The sequence below is a fragment of the Cygnus atratus genome, chromosome Z, assembly GCF_013377495.2.
Source record: "Cygnus atratus isolate AKBS03 ecotype Queensland, Australia chromosome Z, CAtr_DNAZoo_HiC_assembly, whole genome shotgun sequence".
Classification (NCBI taxonomy): domain Eukaryota; kingdom Metazoa; phylum Chordata; class Aves; order Anseriformes; family Anatidae; genus Cygnus; species Cygnus atratus.
In genome coordinates, this window is record NC_066396.1 from 8681931 (window position 1) to 8697393 (window position 15463).

Here is a 15463-nt window from a genome sequence, read left to right on the forward strand (position 1 = left end):
CCAGCAGTTGACAGCATACAGCAACAAACCTACACACGACGACAGTCACTATGACAAATAAGAAGAAAACCCACAAAACTATCTGACTGCTTTCACTAAATCTCTGTTGAAAGAGAGGTATGAAGTGTTTTGCTATCTAGACCATTAAAACTATTTCATGAGCGAAGGCCACTCTGAGGTTAAAAACAGTAAGATAAATTTGCTACTGATTAATAATAAAGCCATTCATTTTATTCTTCAAATCTAAAGTAATTACAAGCCAGAGTATGGCAAATGGATTTAGCAGAAGCCATTACGTCAGAAGAATCCTTTAAAGAAGAACACTAATTTAAAAGACTAAACTGAATAATGAACTCTCCTGAACAACAATTATTATGAGATTGATTTATTGAAAGTGTATTTAATCATGCAAGAAATGTTTAAACTTTCCAAAATAGTTCAGGGAGACAGAGAAACCAATAGCAGAGTCAGCCCAACGTCCTCATTATAGTTGAGAAGCTGAAGCAGATGGAGAATTCATTTAGTTTAGAAGGATAAAGTACATCAATTTCTCTGAATCCACATTTCTAGTCAATTTGTTACAGTACCAGCTTCAACAATTAATGATCTCATTTTCCCATTTGTGCCTCCTTTTAAGAGATCTCAGTCTTTGTTTCCGAATGAGGCCAAATATCATAAGGGAAAATTTAACTCAAAGAAGCATTGCTTTGAAAGCTCACATACCTAAAACCCAATGTTTCAGCAGTAGCCACAAGAGTAGGGTCAAAATTTAGTCAGGTAAGTAACCTAATTAGTTTGAGTGCCTGAAAAAAAATAAATCAATCTGCTTTCCACTTAAGACACTGATTTCTACAGAGAAATAATTTTTACCTGACCTATTTCAGGCTTTTTCCTTATGGTAACTGCTGTTAATATACGAGATTGCCGTGGCTGAAGCTACATTTCTAATGACGGGTCCCTCCTGTTAAGTTCAGCCAGGTGCAACTCATCATCAGAGCCAGTTTTTGAGATCCAAACCGGATAGTATAACTAATATCAAGCCTGTGATCAAGATACCATTCATCCTTCTGAGTTGGAAGACTGGTTATCTGTCAAGTATATACCTCCTAGCCACTATCAACAACCTCACAGAGCACGACCCCAGATCTTCAGCCAGCAAGACTGCAGCTCAGAGACATCAAGAGTCTAGTGTCAGGAACAGATAGATCCCTGCGCTATCAAAGTGTCAAGAAACAGATGAGATATGAGAACGCTACTAGCCCTCTACATTCACCCCAGTGGGTCTCCAAAATTCAATGCCAGAGCTGCTGGATGAGAACATCTCCTCTTAAATCAGCCACACACAGAATAACATTGTACTAAGCTTTCCAGTACAAATTACAAAGCCAGCAACCGTTCTTCTCTTATCCCACATCTACACTTCTGTACTGACAGCATCATTTCACAGCCAGTCTTGCACCACTGAGTGTAAAGTTTTAGGGCAACAAGCCAATACAGCTCATATTCTAAAAAGGCTGACATTGATTGTTTAGATGCTGCCTGTTGATTCTGGATCATTTCATAACATGGGCAACGCAGTTGGTTAGCTTGTGCTCAAAGGCACTAGCTAGGATTAAACATAGAAAGCTGAGCTTTAAATGAATCTCCAGCCATTGATCCATTTGAACGCTCAACATTACAATATGTTTCACCTTGTTTTAGTTTAAAAGTTCATGAAAAATTCAAAATACCTTATTTACCCAATAGTCCTTGACTGATTCTTTTACATTTAAGAAGTTCTAAAATACATACATTATTTAGCCAATATTGCTGTTACAGAATAGCATATAAATATTCAGGGACTTTTTAATAAGTTCAGCTTTTATTCAATGGACCATAATGGTTGCTTAGAAACATTTACCAGTCAGGGACCTATAATAACAGTAAGGGAAACACCTTCAAAGAGTAAAGCAGTTGGATAAAATGGAAGAAAAGAGCAAGACACTAATCTTTCATTCTCCTCACATGCCTTCAAACAAATTATGATACACAAAATGATATACAGGATGCATCCACATATGAAAAACAGGAAGGGAGAAATTTTAAACTATAAGCTGAGAGAGCCGAGTTAAGCAACAGAAGAAAAAGGGCAATAGTAATTCCAATCGCTCAGTTTGTACCTTGTCATTATTAATACTAGAGAAACCATAAGAAAATCAAAAATTGGACTTGGACTTAACCAACTTTAAACACTAAAACTGTTACTGGGTTTTAAATAAACAGTCTGACTTTTGAAAACACTAGGCACAAGTTTTCTGTAAGTGGCAAGGTCTCTTTGCACCAATTTTCTTCTTGCATTTTTAACACCTTTTGCAGGGCAGGGACGAACAAGGCAGGGATCCAACTTTCATATACACACAGAATCATAGAGTATCCTGAGTTGGAAGGAACCCACAAGGAACATCGAGTCCCACTCCTGAACCACATGCTTAACCATATTGTTAATCTCCATATCCTATTTCTGTATGGCACTAGGTGTTGTCATTGGGAGTTCAAACCAACTGTCCTTTTGCAAACGGCAGCACTGCGGAGGCACACACACATCTGATAAGCAGGACACCAGGACAATACATGCAACAAAGTACATTCCCCAAAGGCTTTTATGCAAGACCCACTGTTTTGCTTCTCCACCTGTGATGACAATATTGGTGGCTCAGACTTTAAAAGGAAATGAAACTGAATAAACATATTTATCTTCCCATTCTCAAAAAAGCAAATTCAACATTGTAGAGAAAGTAAGCATGATACAGAACAGTCAGGTAAATTCTATAGCCTCATACCTGCTTTTCTATCATTTTGCTCTTTGGCATTAGTCAAGTCAAATTTTCTTCTGAAAAATAATGGTAATTCTCTATTAATCCAGGAAGATAGGAAGAGGAGGAAATACGGAAGTAGCACTAATTTACAAATATATGCAAGAGCAACATAATTAGCAGTACTATGGCAAAACTAGAACTGTTATTAAAAGACTCCACATAATGTTTGTAAGAAGCCAATTATTCTTCCAGCAAATTAATATTCTATCTCACCAACAATATCAGAAAATGAACTGTTTTAGTTAAATTAATATTCATGTTAACTGCATGCAAAATCAAGTAATTAAGTAGTGCTAAGTAGTTATAGTACTAACGACATACGTAAAGAGCCTGTGATCATGTTTAGACTAGCCAATTAAATCATATGGGATTTGTTGTATGAACTTGGCTGAGTCTTCAAATCAACAGATCATATTCAGCCAGAAAATAATTCCACCAAAAAGCTTAAGAAATGCAGGTACATTCTAAATATAAACCAAAACAAACATTTAGTAAGGCTGATGAGTTTAAATTTACATAAAGAAAAAAAAAGTTTGTAACAAATAGAATCTCTTCACCACTTTTTCTCCCTGTTCTTTGTCCCCAAAACGATCATTCTGGCAAGGAAATACATGTTCCTTCTCATAGCTTAGAATTCTATACTGATGTTTTATTATTTATTTTTAAGAAGTTTCCTCTTACCAAAGTAAGAGATATTTGCAGAAATGTTAAGGCTGTTTTTGCTTCTGCATTTATGCAAGAGCATCAAATTTAGATTAGAAAATCCTTAATGGTGATAACAAGAAAAGCTAAAGACCATAATATAATTTCTCTGGGCTTTGAAATAACAGTAGTATTTGTTTCTTAATAATCTCGTTATTATTGTTTTTTTCCTAAGACATCTATCATGACAGTACTGGGGCATCTTACAAAAGATAATTCCCCGTTTCTTAAATTAAATCATATTTGGGACCTAAGTTAATAATGGGTGCTTGAAAAAATGCCAGAAAAAAAAGGAAAGTCAAAAGCTTTTCTCTTAACAGCTCCTAGCATAAGCAGAAGGAATAACACAATAGCCTATGAGCATGACACAAACTGCTTCTCCCTTATTTTGAAAATGCAAATGAAACAACAGAAATTTCAACGGACATTTAAGTTGCAAGTCAAACACTCCAAAGAAAATGCTGGAATTTAGATTGTTGGTATGTATCCAACATGATCTGGGGATACAGCGTCAAAAAGACAAATATTAAATGGGGATGCTAGAGATAGACTGCACGTGGTGGTCCATCTCACATAACCTTTCTCCAGCATTCTGTTTCAAAGTGTGGATGGTGCTACAATGCACTGAACCAACACATCCCATTTTACACCAACGGTCTCCCAACCATCTGACTGATCCCCATCCTGGGTCCTTCTGAACTCTAATTCTTCAACCCAAACACTTGCAAACTCATCAGTCACAGGCTTCAGTTCTTTCACATTACTCATGCCCAGACTAACTTCCAGGTCTTTCCTTCCAGCCAGGTCCTAATGCTCTTTTCTCAAGTGCAGCCTTTATTTCTGTTCTAACATACTGCTTAATCTTTCCTATCAGAAGATTCATTTTTCCACCACTTGCATCACTTAGAGACACAAGATCCTTATCTCTGCCCAACCCAGCTTCCATTTTTTTTCCTTTTGCTACCATTCATGGAAAACACAGTCCTTTTCTCTATTTTGACCCCAAACTCTTTCACCTCTCTACTCTCTCTCTTCCACAAGTCATTCTCATTTGACTCATGCCTCTCTTTCTACATGTCCAGGTCCCCACGACACAGATAGGATGCAGTCAGTTCCATACCCAGAAGAACCCACAACAGCCTGAGCCAGAGCTGCAATAGCCCACAAGGATGGGAATGTTTATATTGTGCAGGTGACCTGGAACTTTTGCTTTGAAAGAAACAGAACACGTTACTGGATTTTTGCAGAGTTTATAAATTTGGCCCAACATGGGTAGATTTTAATAAGAACAGCAGAATACACAGTCACAGCACGCGTACCTTACACCACTCAGCATCTCCTCTCCAAAGAACAGCGTACCAGAACCTTTTAGGAATAAGCCTATGAGAGTTTCACATATGCAAAATAAAGGTTTGATCCTCTTTCATTTCTGGAACTCATTAGGACACATTAGGTCAAGGGTTGCTTTTTTTTTTTTTTTTTTTTTTGAAAAAGTCACATTCTTTTAGACGTGGACACACCATGTGAAGAACTAAGCCAGAATAGCTCCTTTTGACCAAATCATAAGATAATGTGTCAGGTCTGATGATACTGTTTTAGGGAAAAGGCATGGACTAGATGACTACTTAAAATCCCTCATTTTCTTTCATTCTATGATAGCAGGGATTTGGCAACTTATGACTCACAGCATGCTCATCAGTGTTGTCCTCCATTAATGGTATGCCCTAGTAAGATCTGTTCAAATCTCAAAGTTTCAACCGCAAGAGAAGAATGGAACTGACTTGAAGTTTGCATGAAATTTTAGTTGCTGATCCTCACCCACACAGTACTGACCAAAGCAAATGCAGATTTACGCTTCAGAGAGATACAATTCTCCAGTTCTATGAAATTACTCAAGGTTCTGCAGTGAAATTAGTGCACACCACCTCTTCTCCCATCCCCCATGCTTTTGTCATAGCTCATCAACAATGAATTCAAATAGATGAGTCCACAGAGCTTCTCAAAAAAAAAAAATCAACCACAACAAAATGAGAAATTTCTGCTTTTAAAGTTAGGAGTTCAAGCACACAAAGCATATCCTTGCTGCAAGAGTCTTAATAAGGAAAAGAAGACAACTCCCTGAAAAAGCGCACACTTCCATGTTATTCAAATTAAACCTCTACCAAGTTGAGGTTACACTTCACTGGATAGCTGTAGCTGTTATATCAGAAGCACCGATTTATTATTGTAGGGTAATTTTAAACACTGGGGTAGATAAACTAATTTTATAGAGAATAAATTAGCTTTGGGGGAAAAAAAGTACACAAAATTGATTTTACTATACTTGAAAGTTTTTCCTTATGCTATTATATTCCTGGTATCTTATTTGCAAGTGAACTCTGTATATTTCAGAAGAATTTCAAGTTTATGTACTTGAAAATAGCCAGAATCCATATTCTACTTTGGCAAGTCATTTCTACCATTCCTTGGCTCTGCAACGAGCTTTGAGAGATCAGAAATTAACTGATTAGGGGTACATGAAGGATCTTGAATCATTCACGTATGATAGGCAAATATTCCTATAGTTAAAATTATATTGGTTTAAATTATCTTGTTTTATATTTCTAGGTTTTGTAGAGTTTTATGAAGTGTAAAATTGCATGCATTAACCTTCTGCTATGTCTTTCTGACTTCTTCTGAGAAAGTATTCTTGCTTGTGCAGTCTATTTCTAGTAAACAAACAAAAGCAACAAAACAAAAAAGCAAGCATGGCTACTTCCCGGTAACCAAATAAACCTCAGATGAATTGGTGAAAGCTTTATGCAGGTAAATCAATACATACATACATATGATATATATATATATATATATATATATATATATATATATATCAGGAACCTAATACCCCACCCACATTCATGGGCTGAATGAACACGTAAGGTATAACATACTACAAAATACTAACTTCAGTGTAATCAGTGTGAAAGAGTTGCAATCACATCTAATAGCTCTTAAATACATGAGATCTATTATTTTCCAGGAAATGTTCCATACCCATTTAAGCTTGTTGATGTGTATATTATTTAGTACAGACAACAGACCAAGTTCTTTCTACCAGTATTACTGCCACTAGGCTGCAAGGGGATCTGCTGAATTATCAAGGGCAATCCCCTGCTGTCAGAAACAACAGATCAAGGAATTCCTTTCATAAGCCAACCAAGATCTATGAGAATGAAGCTCCCCTCTCCAAACATTCCAGTGCTTAACTGCGAAATGTGATTCCTCAAGTTTCCCAGAGCCCTCCTCTAACTTCACGTTTAAGTTTGTGGACTGTTTATCTCCATTCATTTCCATTCCAAGACTGGACTACAGTTTGAAGAGTCCTTTTTTTTGTCTCAGCATTCTCTCTTCCCCTATTCACTTCACCACCGTCTCAACCTACTTACATATGGTTGGTCACTATTCACAAGTGTAACATACACACTACAGCCCCTTCTCAGAAAATAGGTTCTCCCTTCTCTGTAACTTCTCTAACTTCATTTTTAACTTGAGCAAGGGATGACTCAGGACTGAAAACAGCACTACGCACTAGGTTTCAACAACACTTTTTACAATAGTATTTGTATCCTCCCTACTTGAAATACAGCTACTGATGAATCATCAACTATTTGCTTTTACTGTAGTTGCAGCATTATCTCCTCTCTCCCACTGTAGTCAACCATTAGCCTTCTGAGGAATTTAACAACAAAGCATCAAAATCAACAATTTCGGGAGAAATGAACAAAAGCATTTTGTAAAGACATGTCACACCACACTGAAGGAAAGCTGTACTTCCTGCAAGATCATTTTGCATGAGATATTCCAGGACTGGGACTAAGCATATGCAGTTTAACAAAAATGGAAGTCACAGTCTGCAAGAAAAAAATCAGCCAACCTTGTATTAATAAAAAAGGCTAAGCCAGCTAAACCCCGTAGTACATATTTATACGGTTTAAATGCTTTCAGTGTTAGTTGCCTTTCTCTGGACTCGCACTGGAATACCATGCAAGATAAATTTCAGACCTCAATTACAACAACCTAACAGGATTAAGAGAAAAAAAAATCTATAACCATATTTTAATGCACAAATTCCTTATTGCCATTTCTAGTTGACAAATATCTATTTCATAGCAAAACAACATCATAGGAACAGCTGGATGGCAGTTTTAAGCTCAAATGAACCAGCATCACATGCTGACAAGTCATCTCTCTGATTGCTTTTGAATGGCAGCACATGCAGATTTATTCTCTGCCATAAATTAGAACAATTATTTCTCTGTAGTTCACTTTTTATTTCAGACAGTGAGCCCTTGCACACATTTTTAAAGGATATCTTCCCTTTCCTTGATGATAAGTTCATTCTGTTCCTCTAGCTGTCTGATCTTCTTCTCAAATGACTCCTGTTCAGCTTTCAGCCGTTCTTCTGTTACCTCCTTTTCTTCACTTACCCTGAAAAGAATTTGAGAGAAATAAAATAAATGCCCATAACCACAGTGCCCGACTTCCAATTCCTTTGCTTTCCAGGTAAGTGAATAACACCCTCTCCACCCGGAAAAAGCTCAGTTTCTCATAATGTTTATTTTATCATAGTACAATGGAAGTTGCATATGACAATGCAAGAAATTATTTTTTCAAAGACACCAGTCTCACAATAGTGCATGCACATTACCGTACAGCACAGAACTACAAAGTAAGGATCTGAGCCCACAGTGTGGTCTGTGCAGTCTGATTTTCTGCAGCCGTAATGAAGACACACTGGGATCCATACAAGCCTGGGACATGTAGACAGAAAACTCAAATGGGAGAGCTTTAGCTGCTGAGACAGAAAGGAAATAGAAAAACTTTCCCCTTTCTTAAACTATATGCTAATTCTTCTTTTACATTTACTGGTCAAATATAAGTCCATGAAAGGAATCTTTTTCTTGTTAGTTTTCTCCAAACAAAACACTTTGGCCTCTTCTGGGGATCTTAAAACATCAAGCCGCAGGAATAAATTTTCCTTTCTGTCTGTGCCATGGCACCCTGTATTTTGCTACTCAGTGTAAATACTTGGATCAAGATTAAAAGATAACAATGTGAGAAAGGTTTACAGTGATCATTTATTCTGCATCTCATGAGGAGACTGTAAAAATAGTTATTCTGCTATCGTGTAGGCAAGATGGCCATTATGCACAGATGATCCTGTAACTATATTAAAAGCATGGGTCAGAAGTCATGGTTCTATAAAAGCTCTACAAAAATATTAAGTAATAAGCTTAGACTAATAAATAATATTGCTCTGCACTTGAGCAATTTCTCTTGCTGAAGGCTCTTAAAATACAGCCTTTTATGATGGTGAAAGAGCTGCTACAATGCAGATGACAGGAGACCAAAGCAATACCACTTTCAGAAAACTTAAAATTTTAACTTCTTTTAAGTGAAACAATCGTATAGGAAGAAAAAAGGGAAAAGATACATATATGCACATATATGTGTAAATGTGCAATGGACTGTACCTTCCACTCGTCCCATCAGACTTGCTGACATCCTTAACAATGAGAACCCCATTTAGGCACAGAGCTACCATTTAACATCATCACCTTTCCCTAAATAGGACACAGAGGTGTTTCGATATTCCAGCAGAAAAGCATAAATACAATTAGGTCACCCCTACGGGGTGAGCTACAGACAGGCAGCGTTCCCCAGCTCTACGACTGACCTACAGCCCTTCCCACAACAGCTCAAACAGACAACACGAAGCTGTAAAATAATTAATAATACTGAAACTTTTCTCTACAAACATCAAGGCTGAAAAATAACATATAGCATATGAACAGATTCCATAAATTAGGACAGTTTGAAAGCTTGGAACAAGATGTTAATTGTATAGTTTCTAAATTACACAAAAAGACATTGATTTAGCACTAAAACATTCCATTATTCATACGCCCATGGCCTTATTTTACAACCTTATGCTCTAGCAATGTTCATCAAGCCATTCCTAGGCTCCCTTCCCTCTCCTCAAACAGCTGTATGAACTGTGGATCCATCCCCAAAGCCCACGTGCTCCTGTAGATGAGCAGGCAACAAGCTTCTGAAAGCTATCGGCCACACATCCTTGCTCCTCAATACAGTTACAGGTATGGAACATGTGCTACAGGCTGCAGACCCATGCTTTTCCATCTAACCCCAACCAGTTTGTTTTCTCTGAATCTAGAGCACTCAGGTAACATGACTAGAGCATATATGACATACCTGGCACTATAATCATCAAAAGGTGCAAGAATGCCTAAAATGCCTTAAAGAGTAGTAGAGATCAGAGAATAAAGCCTTCAATTAGAAAAATTGAATGAAGGTAGCAAGTAGATGAAAGACAGGAATGAAGCAAGAATTGGGCAAAAAGAGATCAGAAGAGAAAGAGCGGACAAATATTGTCTCCAGGGTACTATATAAGGAATGATGCTTGCTTAATAACTTGAGTAGTGATGCTGCATTAGAAGAAGGTTCAGGTAACTGAAATACTGCGCCATGCTTGCACCTAGGAGTATTAAAATCAAAGAACATTACAGAAGACTTAGATAAAGAAGAAAGAATTAAGTGCTAGCAGAACTGGACTAAACCTAGAACGTTTTACCCGTTATCTAGATTCTGTGATTTGCTGCTTGTATCAGTTTGCATCACATTCACGCGCTGTGTTTGTATTTAACACAGATCACAGCAAGCTGTCATACTCCCAGACACATGAATATATTGTACCACATATCTTATGCAGTAAATGACTGAGAACAGTAAGTGATCTTAGAAGAAACGTGGCAATATGTGTTTATGTATCACAAAGCAGGAGACAGCCCATAAAGGGCAGGCAAGATACAGAAGACAGTTACTCACAGGAGGTGGCAAAAGGAAGTTGGAGAAAAGGAATACAAGAATGTCATCAGATTATGCTGGATATATGTCACATCTTATACATAGCTCAGTGAGATTTTTTTTTATATCCTTATTTCCTTGCCTTCTGGCAGTAAAGAACAGATGATTTTTAGCAGAACTAGGAAGGACTTCGCTGCTGCTAAGCAGAAACATAACAAGGCTCACAGTACTCCTAAGAAGGATTTTGATCTGATTTTCTTCTGCTTGTGGTCAGAAAACAGCAGTAAAAGGAAGAAGGCGCCCCAGCTACAAGGGCACAACTGCTCCATTGGGCAACACACTGGTATTCAGCTTGACTGTCATTGCCTGCAGCAGCAAACAGAGGACTGACAGCTGAGAGGGAAGACAACAAATCAGTAGAACTATCCCTGATGTTCAATGCCTGCAATATTTCCTTGCATACAATTTACATTCAACTAACTTGTGGCATAGGATACACAATCTTTGTTCAAGATTTGTTTTAAACTCAGCACTTCAAAGCTTATGTAATTCCAGATGCATCTAAATAAAGATCTTAATTTTGTTTTACAGGAGCCTCTGTAGAAAAAAAAGAAAAAAAAAACATGATGTAGATATATCGACAGAAACCCCTCCTAGGACATCAGCCTTAGGGTTCAAGTTAATTCCTAATTCACCAGTTCCAATTATGGTGTGCTCCCAAATCCACTGCTGCTAGCAGGAGTTCTGGCTGTCTCAGTGGAAGAAACTTGACCAACAAGTTTGCTGATGACACAGACTCATTCCACTGACTAAACAGGACTGATGTTCTCCAGGTAGAATTTTTGAAGCAATGCCTGGGTCAACAGCACTAAGTTTTATTTGTCTAATGAAAACTGGCATGCGCAAGGAAGAGCCATGATAATGCTAACATCAAAACCATACTAGGGACAAAACTCAGAAGTAACTCTTCTTGACTGAAAGAGCCTACACTGAGGTGGGTAGAAGGGGAAGGGAAGAAGAAGTGCTGATAAAGTAAATGAAAAGTAGTATTTTGTACTTTATAAAGGTGTGAGGAAAATTGAGCTTTTACCAAGAGAAATCCAAATGCAATGAGAACTTTGGCTGAGCAAGACAGAGAAGACAAAATAAATGAAAAGCACGGACTGCCACTGGGATCTGTTCACTCAGATCTCACTGATCAGTCACATACTTGCTGGGAACATTTACCTTTCAGGAACTCTTGCTTGATACTAGTCCACTAGCAAGCTAGCCAAGATTAAAGTATTTTGGTGACTGTTCCTGAAAACCACAAGTTCTACATTCCAAGCAAAAAAACAGAGCAAGGACCAAGGTAAGGGCATCAGACAGAGCCCAACACACATGGGACCAAGGCAATGCAATTCAGTATTCCAAGTGTAAGATGTGCACCAAAAAGATGAAACAAGGATTTTAATGCCAGACTTGATCACAACACGCCTTCGGTACAACTGGGCAACAGTGACATTTTGCATCAGCACTGCGGGAAGACAGAATGGCAGCATTTTTGTCTAGGGGCGCTGTTCACAAATCTGATACATTTTACTCGAGTGTAACAAGCAGTCTGTATAAATTAAAAAATAACCAAAAAACTCCAACAATCCCATAATTGAAATTGCTGCACAATGGATAAGTTTTATGATATGCAGCTTGCAAAATAATACAAAACTAGATCTCACAGCATGAATTTATAGCTACAAATGACTTTTTAAGTACAATAGGTAAGTGTGATTGGTGATGCAATAATTCTAGGCATGCTTTACCTATCAACAAGAAGTAATTTACATACAAGCTTAGGGATATCTCATTTGCAGTCTCACTGCCTGACTAATTAAGAGAACTCCAGCAGAATATTGTCTCTTAAAGTAAAACATACAGAAAAAAAGAAAAAACGTTGACATTGAAGTTAAAGCCAGATAACCGTTTGGTTAAATATGAGATAAATATGGGTAAACCCATGATAGCAGGCAGCCCAAGAGGCCAAACACTGTGGATTTGTCATAGGGACTTTCACATTCATTCAAGTTGTCCTTCAAAGATCCTAAGAGCTGGAAGGAAAACACTTAAATGACAGATACATGCTACAATTGCTTTACTGCCTTCCTTTGTAATGATTTCCACTTCTGTAATCAAATTAACCAGTTTAGATTCCCATTTTCACCTTTTGCTGGAAAATTTTCATTTCAGTTGGTCAATTTCTTCTTAATATCAGACTAAGAAGTCCATGTAATGCAATGTCAGTAGACAAGACTAGTGTCCCAGACTGACAGATCCCTAGAAAGAGTCCGGGATTCCTGTGACAGAGGAAGGAGGCAGCATTTTCTCCACGAGGTACAAAGGGCTGTCTAAAAGCTGTTTTCCTAGCTGCCAGATACAAGTCATTCTGGGCACACCACTGGTCTTTGCCAGAAAGACACTCACCCAATAGCAAAAAAATTCATCTTGTACCTCATTTGAAAAGGGCAATCGCTCCCTCCCCTGTGTGAATAAGGGCATTAGGATACCTTTCTACCTAAATTGCTTTCAAAGATATGTTTGCAAAGACAACAGAGAGCCAGCTTTCTCCAAGTATTCTTACTTCAAATAAGATAAACAGAGGAGTTAGATACAAATTCTCAACACTAAAAGCAAAAAAGTCTTTCATGAACTATTCTATGCCTCTTAGTCTATTCATTCAAAAGAAATCTGCATGTCTGAACGGTACTTTTAACTGTGCATGCAGAATTATTTGTGATGCACGTGTCAAAGGAGGAGCCAGAAAGTCACAATACTACAGCTATGTATCAGTAAGGAACGAGGTAAATGCTTGCAAGCACACACACATACTTTCCCTGCAAAGTTATGACCCTCTTCATTCAGCCAAATGCTGAGAGCTCTTAAAATATGCCTATCATTTTTAAAACATTTCACTCCGGAACACGTTGTGACCATTCTCAGTAAGGAGTTTAGCAATTCCTTAATGCTCAACAGTCAACAGGCTAGGTCCCAAGAGGCCTTGCCCTGTTCCCTCTTGGAAGAGGTTAATGTGTCCCGACATCGGCACTGAGAACAAGGGCAGGAATCTTTCAGTGTCTTCACTGTGTCACTGCTCATTTCATTACATAACCTGATGACTGCTTTAGGAGTAGCCTGCAGTAACAAAAGCTGAGAGAAAGTCTTTTTTTTGGCCTCTTAAAAGACCTCTGCTTGTAGGGAGAGTTAAAATTTGCTCTTACTGTGCCTGCCACTTTCACCACCATGCCAGCAGCACCTTACTGTAAACAGGGTAGTGCCATGCTGGTTATTTTTGAAAATCATGGCTCATCACACTCAAGAATTTCCCATTTACTCACAGAGCATTTTGGCATACATAGGCATGACTCATTCTGCTCAGAATTTCCCCTACAATAACAACGTGAACAGAATCTGCTGACACAATTTAAAAAAAAAAAAAAATCAAATCTGCAACATTTCAGCCTTTTAAGTTCGGACCAAGTTTGCCTCTCACTTTTTACATCTTAATCATAGAATGGACTACAGAATGGTTTGGGTTGGAAGGGACCTTAAAGATCCAGCAGTCCCAGCCCCCTGCCATGGGCAGGGACCCCTCCCAGCAGCCCAGGCTGCCCAAAGCCCCATCCAGCCTGGCCTTGGGCACTGCCAGGGATGGGGCAGCCACAGCTTCTCTGGGCAGCCTGGGCCAGGGCCTCACCACCCTCTGAATAAAGAACTTCTTCCTATAACATCTAATCTACATCTCTCCTCTTTGAGTTTAAAACCATTCCCCCTTGTCCTGTCACTATCCTACTCATGTAAAGAAGGAAGACAGACTGGATATGTTCAAAGGAAAAATAACGGTTAGATTGATAGGTGGCAACAGAGAAAAAATTAGATTTTTTAGCCTAGAAAGAAGGATTAGAGAGGATACAGCTGAGTCCTTCTGTTGGACCCTGTCTCAAAATTCAATCAAGTCCCTAACAGCTCATGTGATGTCAGCCACTGGAATCCCCAGCCGCAGAGCCCAAGCTGAGCACAGTAACTGAATTTTTCAAAGGAAGAGATAAAGCCAGCATTACAATTTACTCACACCAAGACAAAGTCCCACACTTCAGCATATTAGGTGATACACGGGCAACACACTTTCCCAGTGTTCAAAAGTGCAGTGGGAATGAGAGTTGGACAAAGAAAAGAAAAAAATACGAAGAGAAAGAAAAGTACATTAGTTCCCCTTCAGCAGCTGCAAAAGTCAAGTAATAGACCGATATCCTGAACTGCTCAAGCAAAACTTGGTTGAAATGCAAGCCCCAGGAGTTAACCATGTTTTGTCACTGGTTTCCATGCAGACAGAATTTTGCCACCATACACCTGCCCTCATGCAGGCAGTTATTGACCAATCTATTTCTGTCCACCATCCTGCAATAAACGTGCAGGAATTAGTTCCAACTACCATAATTCTCATTCATAAATAGTAGCAAAACAAGGAATGGTGAATTACAGCACTGGTCAAGTGAGATCTTTATTATTCCAATTATGTATTATAAGACAGTCTTCCTGGAAAACTTTCAGCATTGTGCTGGTTCTTTGTCTTCTCTGATATAGCAGAGAATGTCCTACTGCATGTAAAAAGCCTCCATCATTACACGACTCGAGATGAGAATTATGAAGAGTTTTAAAAAAGTGACGAGGTGAGCGGAATTAAAGTTCAACATCCCTATTACTCTGCAACGGACTTTTAATTACATCCAATAAAAATATGATTAGGTTTAAAAATAAAAGAGAACTAAGTATAAAATAATAGTGTTCCACTAATTTTACTTTTCAAAATTAATGTTGCTGCACCTTCTATTTTTCTTCGAAGAAATGTCAGGCAGAAATATCAAACTGTCCTCAGGGAAAAATCACAGCATCTGAGATTTAAGAAGAATCCCATGCTCAAATGAGTTAGTGTACTAGTATTCTCTAGAGAGCAGAGTATTATGAGGAACAATGTTATAAAAGACTTTTTTAAATATTAGAATATACCTCTA

General features: G+C 38.1%; 1 protein-coding gene across 5 annotated transcripts in view; it reads right to left on the reverse strand.

Moving 5' to 3' along the window:
• KIAA1328 (KIAA1328 ortholog) overlaps positions 1-15463 on the reverse strand; it is a 176990-nt gene that overhangs the window by 148938 nt on the left and 12589 nt on the right. For all 5 annotated transcript variants that reach the window (XM_035565946.2, XM_035565944.2, XM_050716342.1 and 2 more), the window contains one exon: positions 7909-8024. In XM_035565946.2, coding sequence (XP_035421839.1) covers positions 7909-8024 — 116 coding nt within the window. The remainder of the gene's footprint in view (positions 1-7908; positions 8025-15463) is intronic.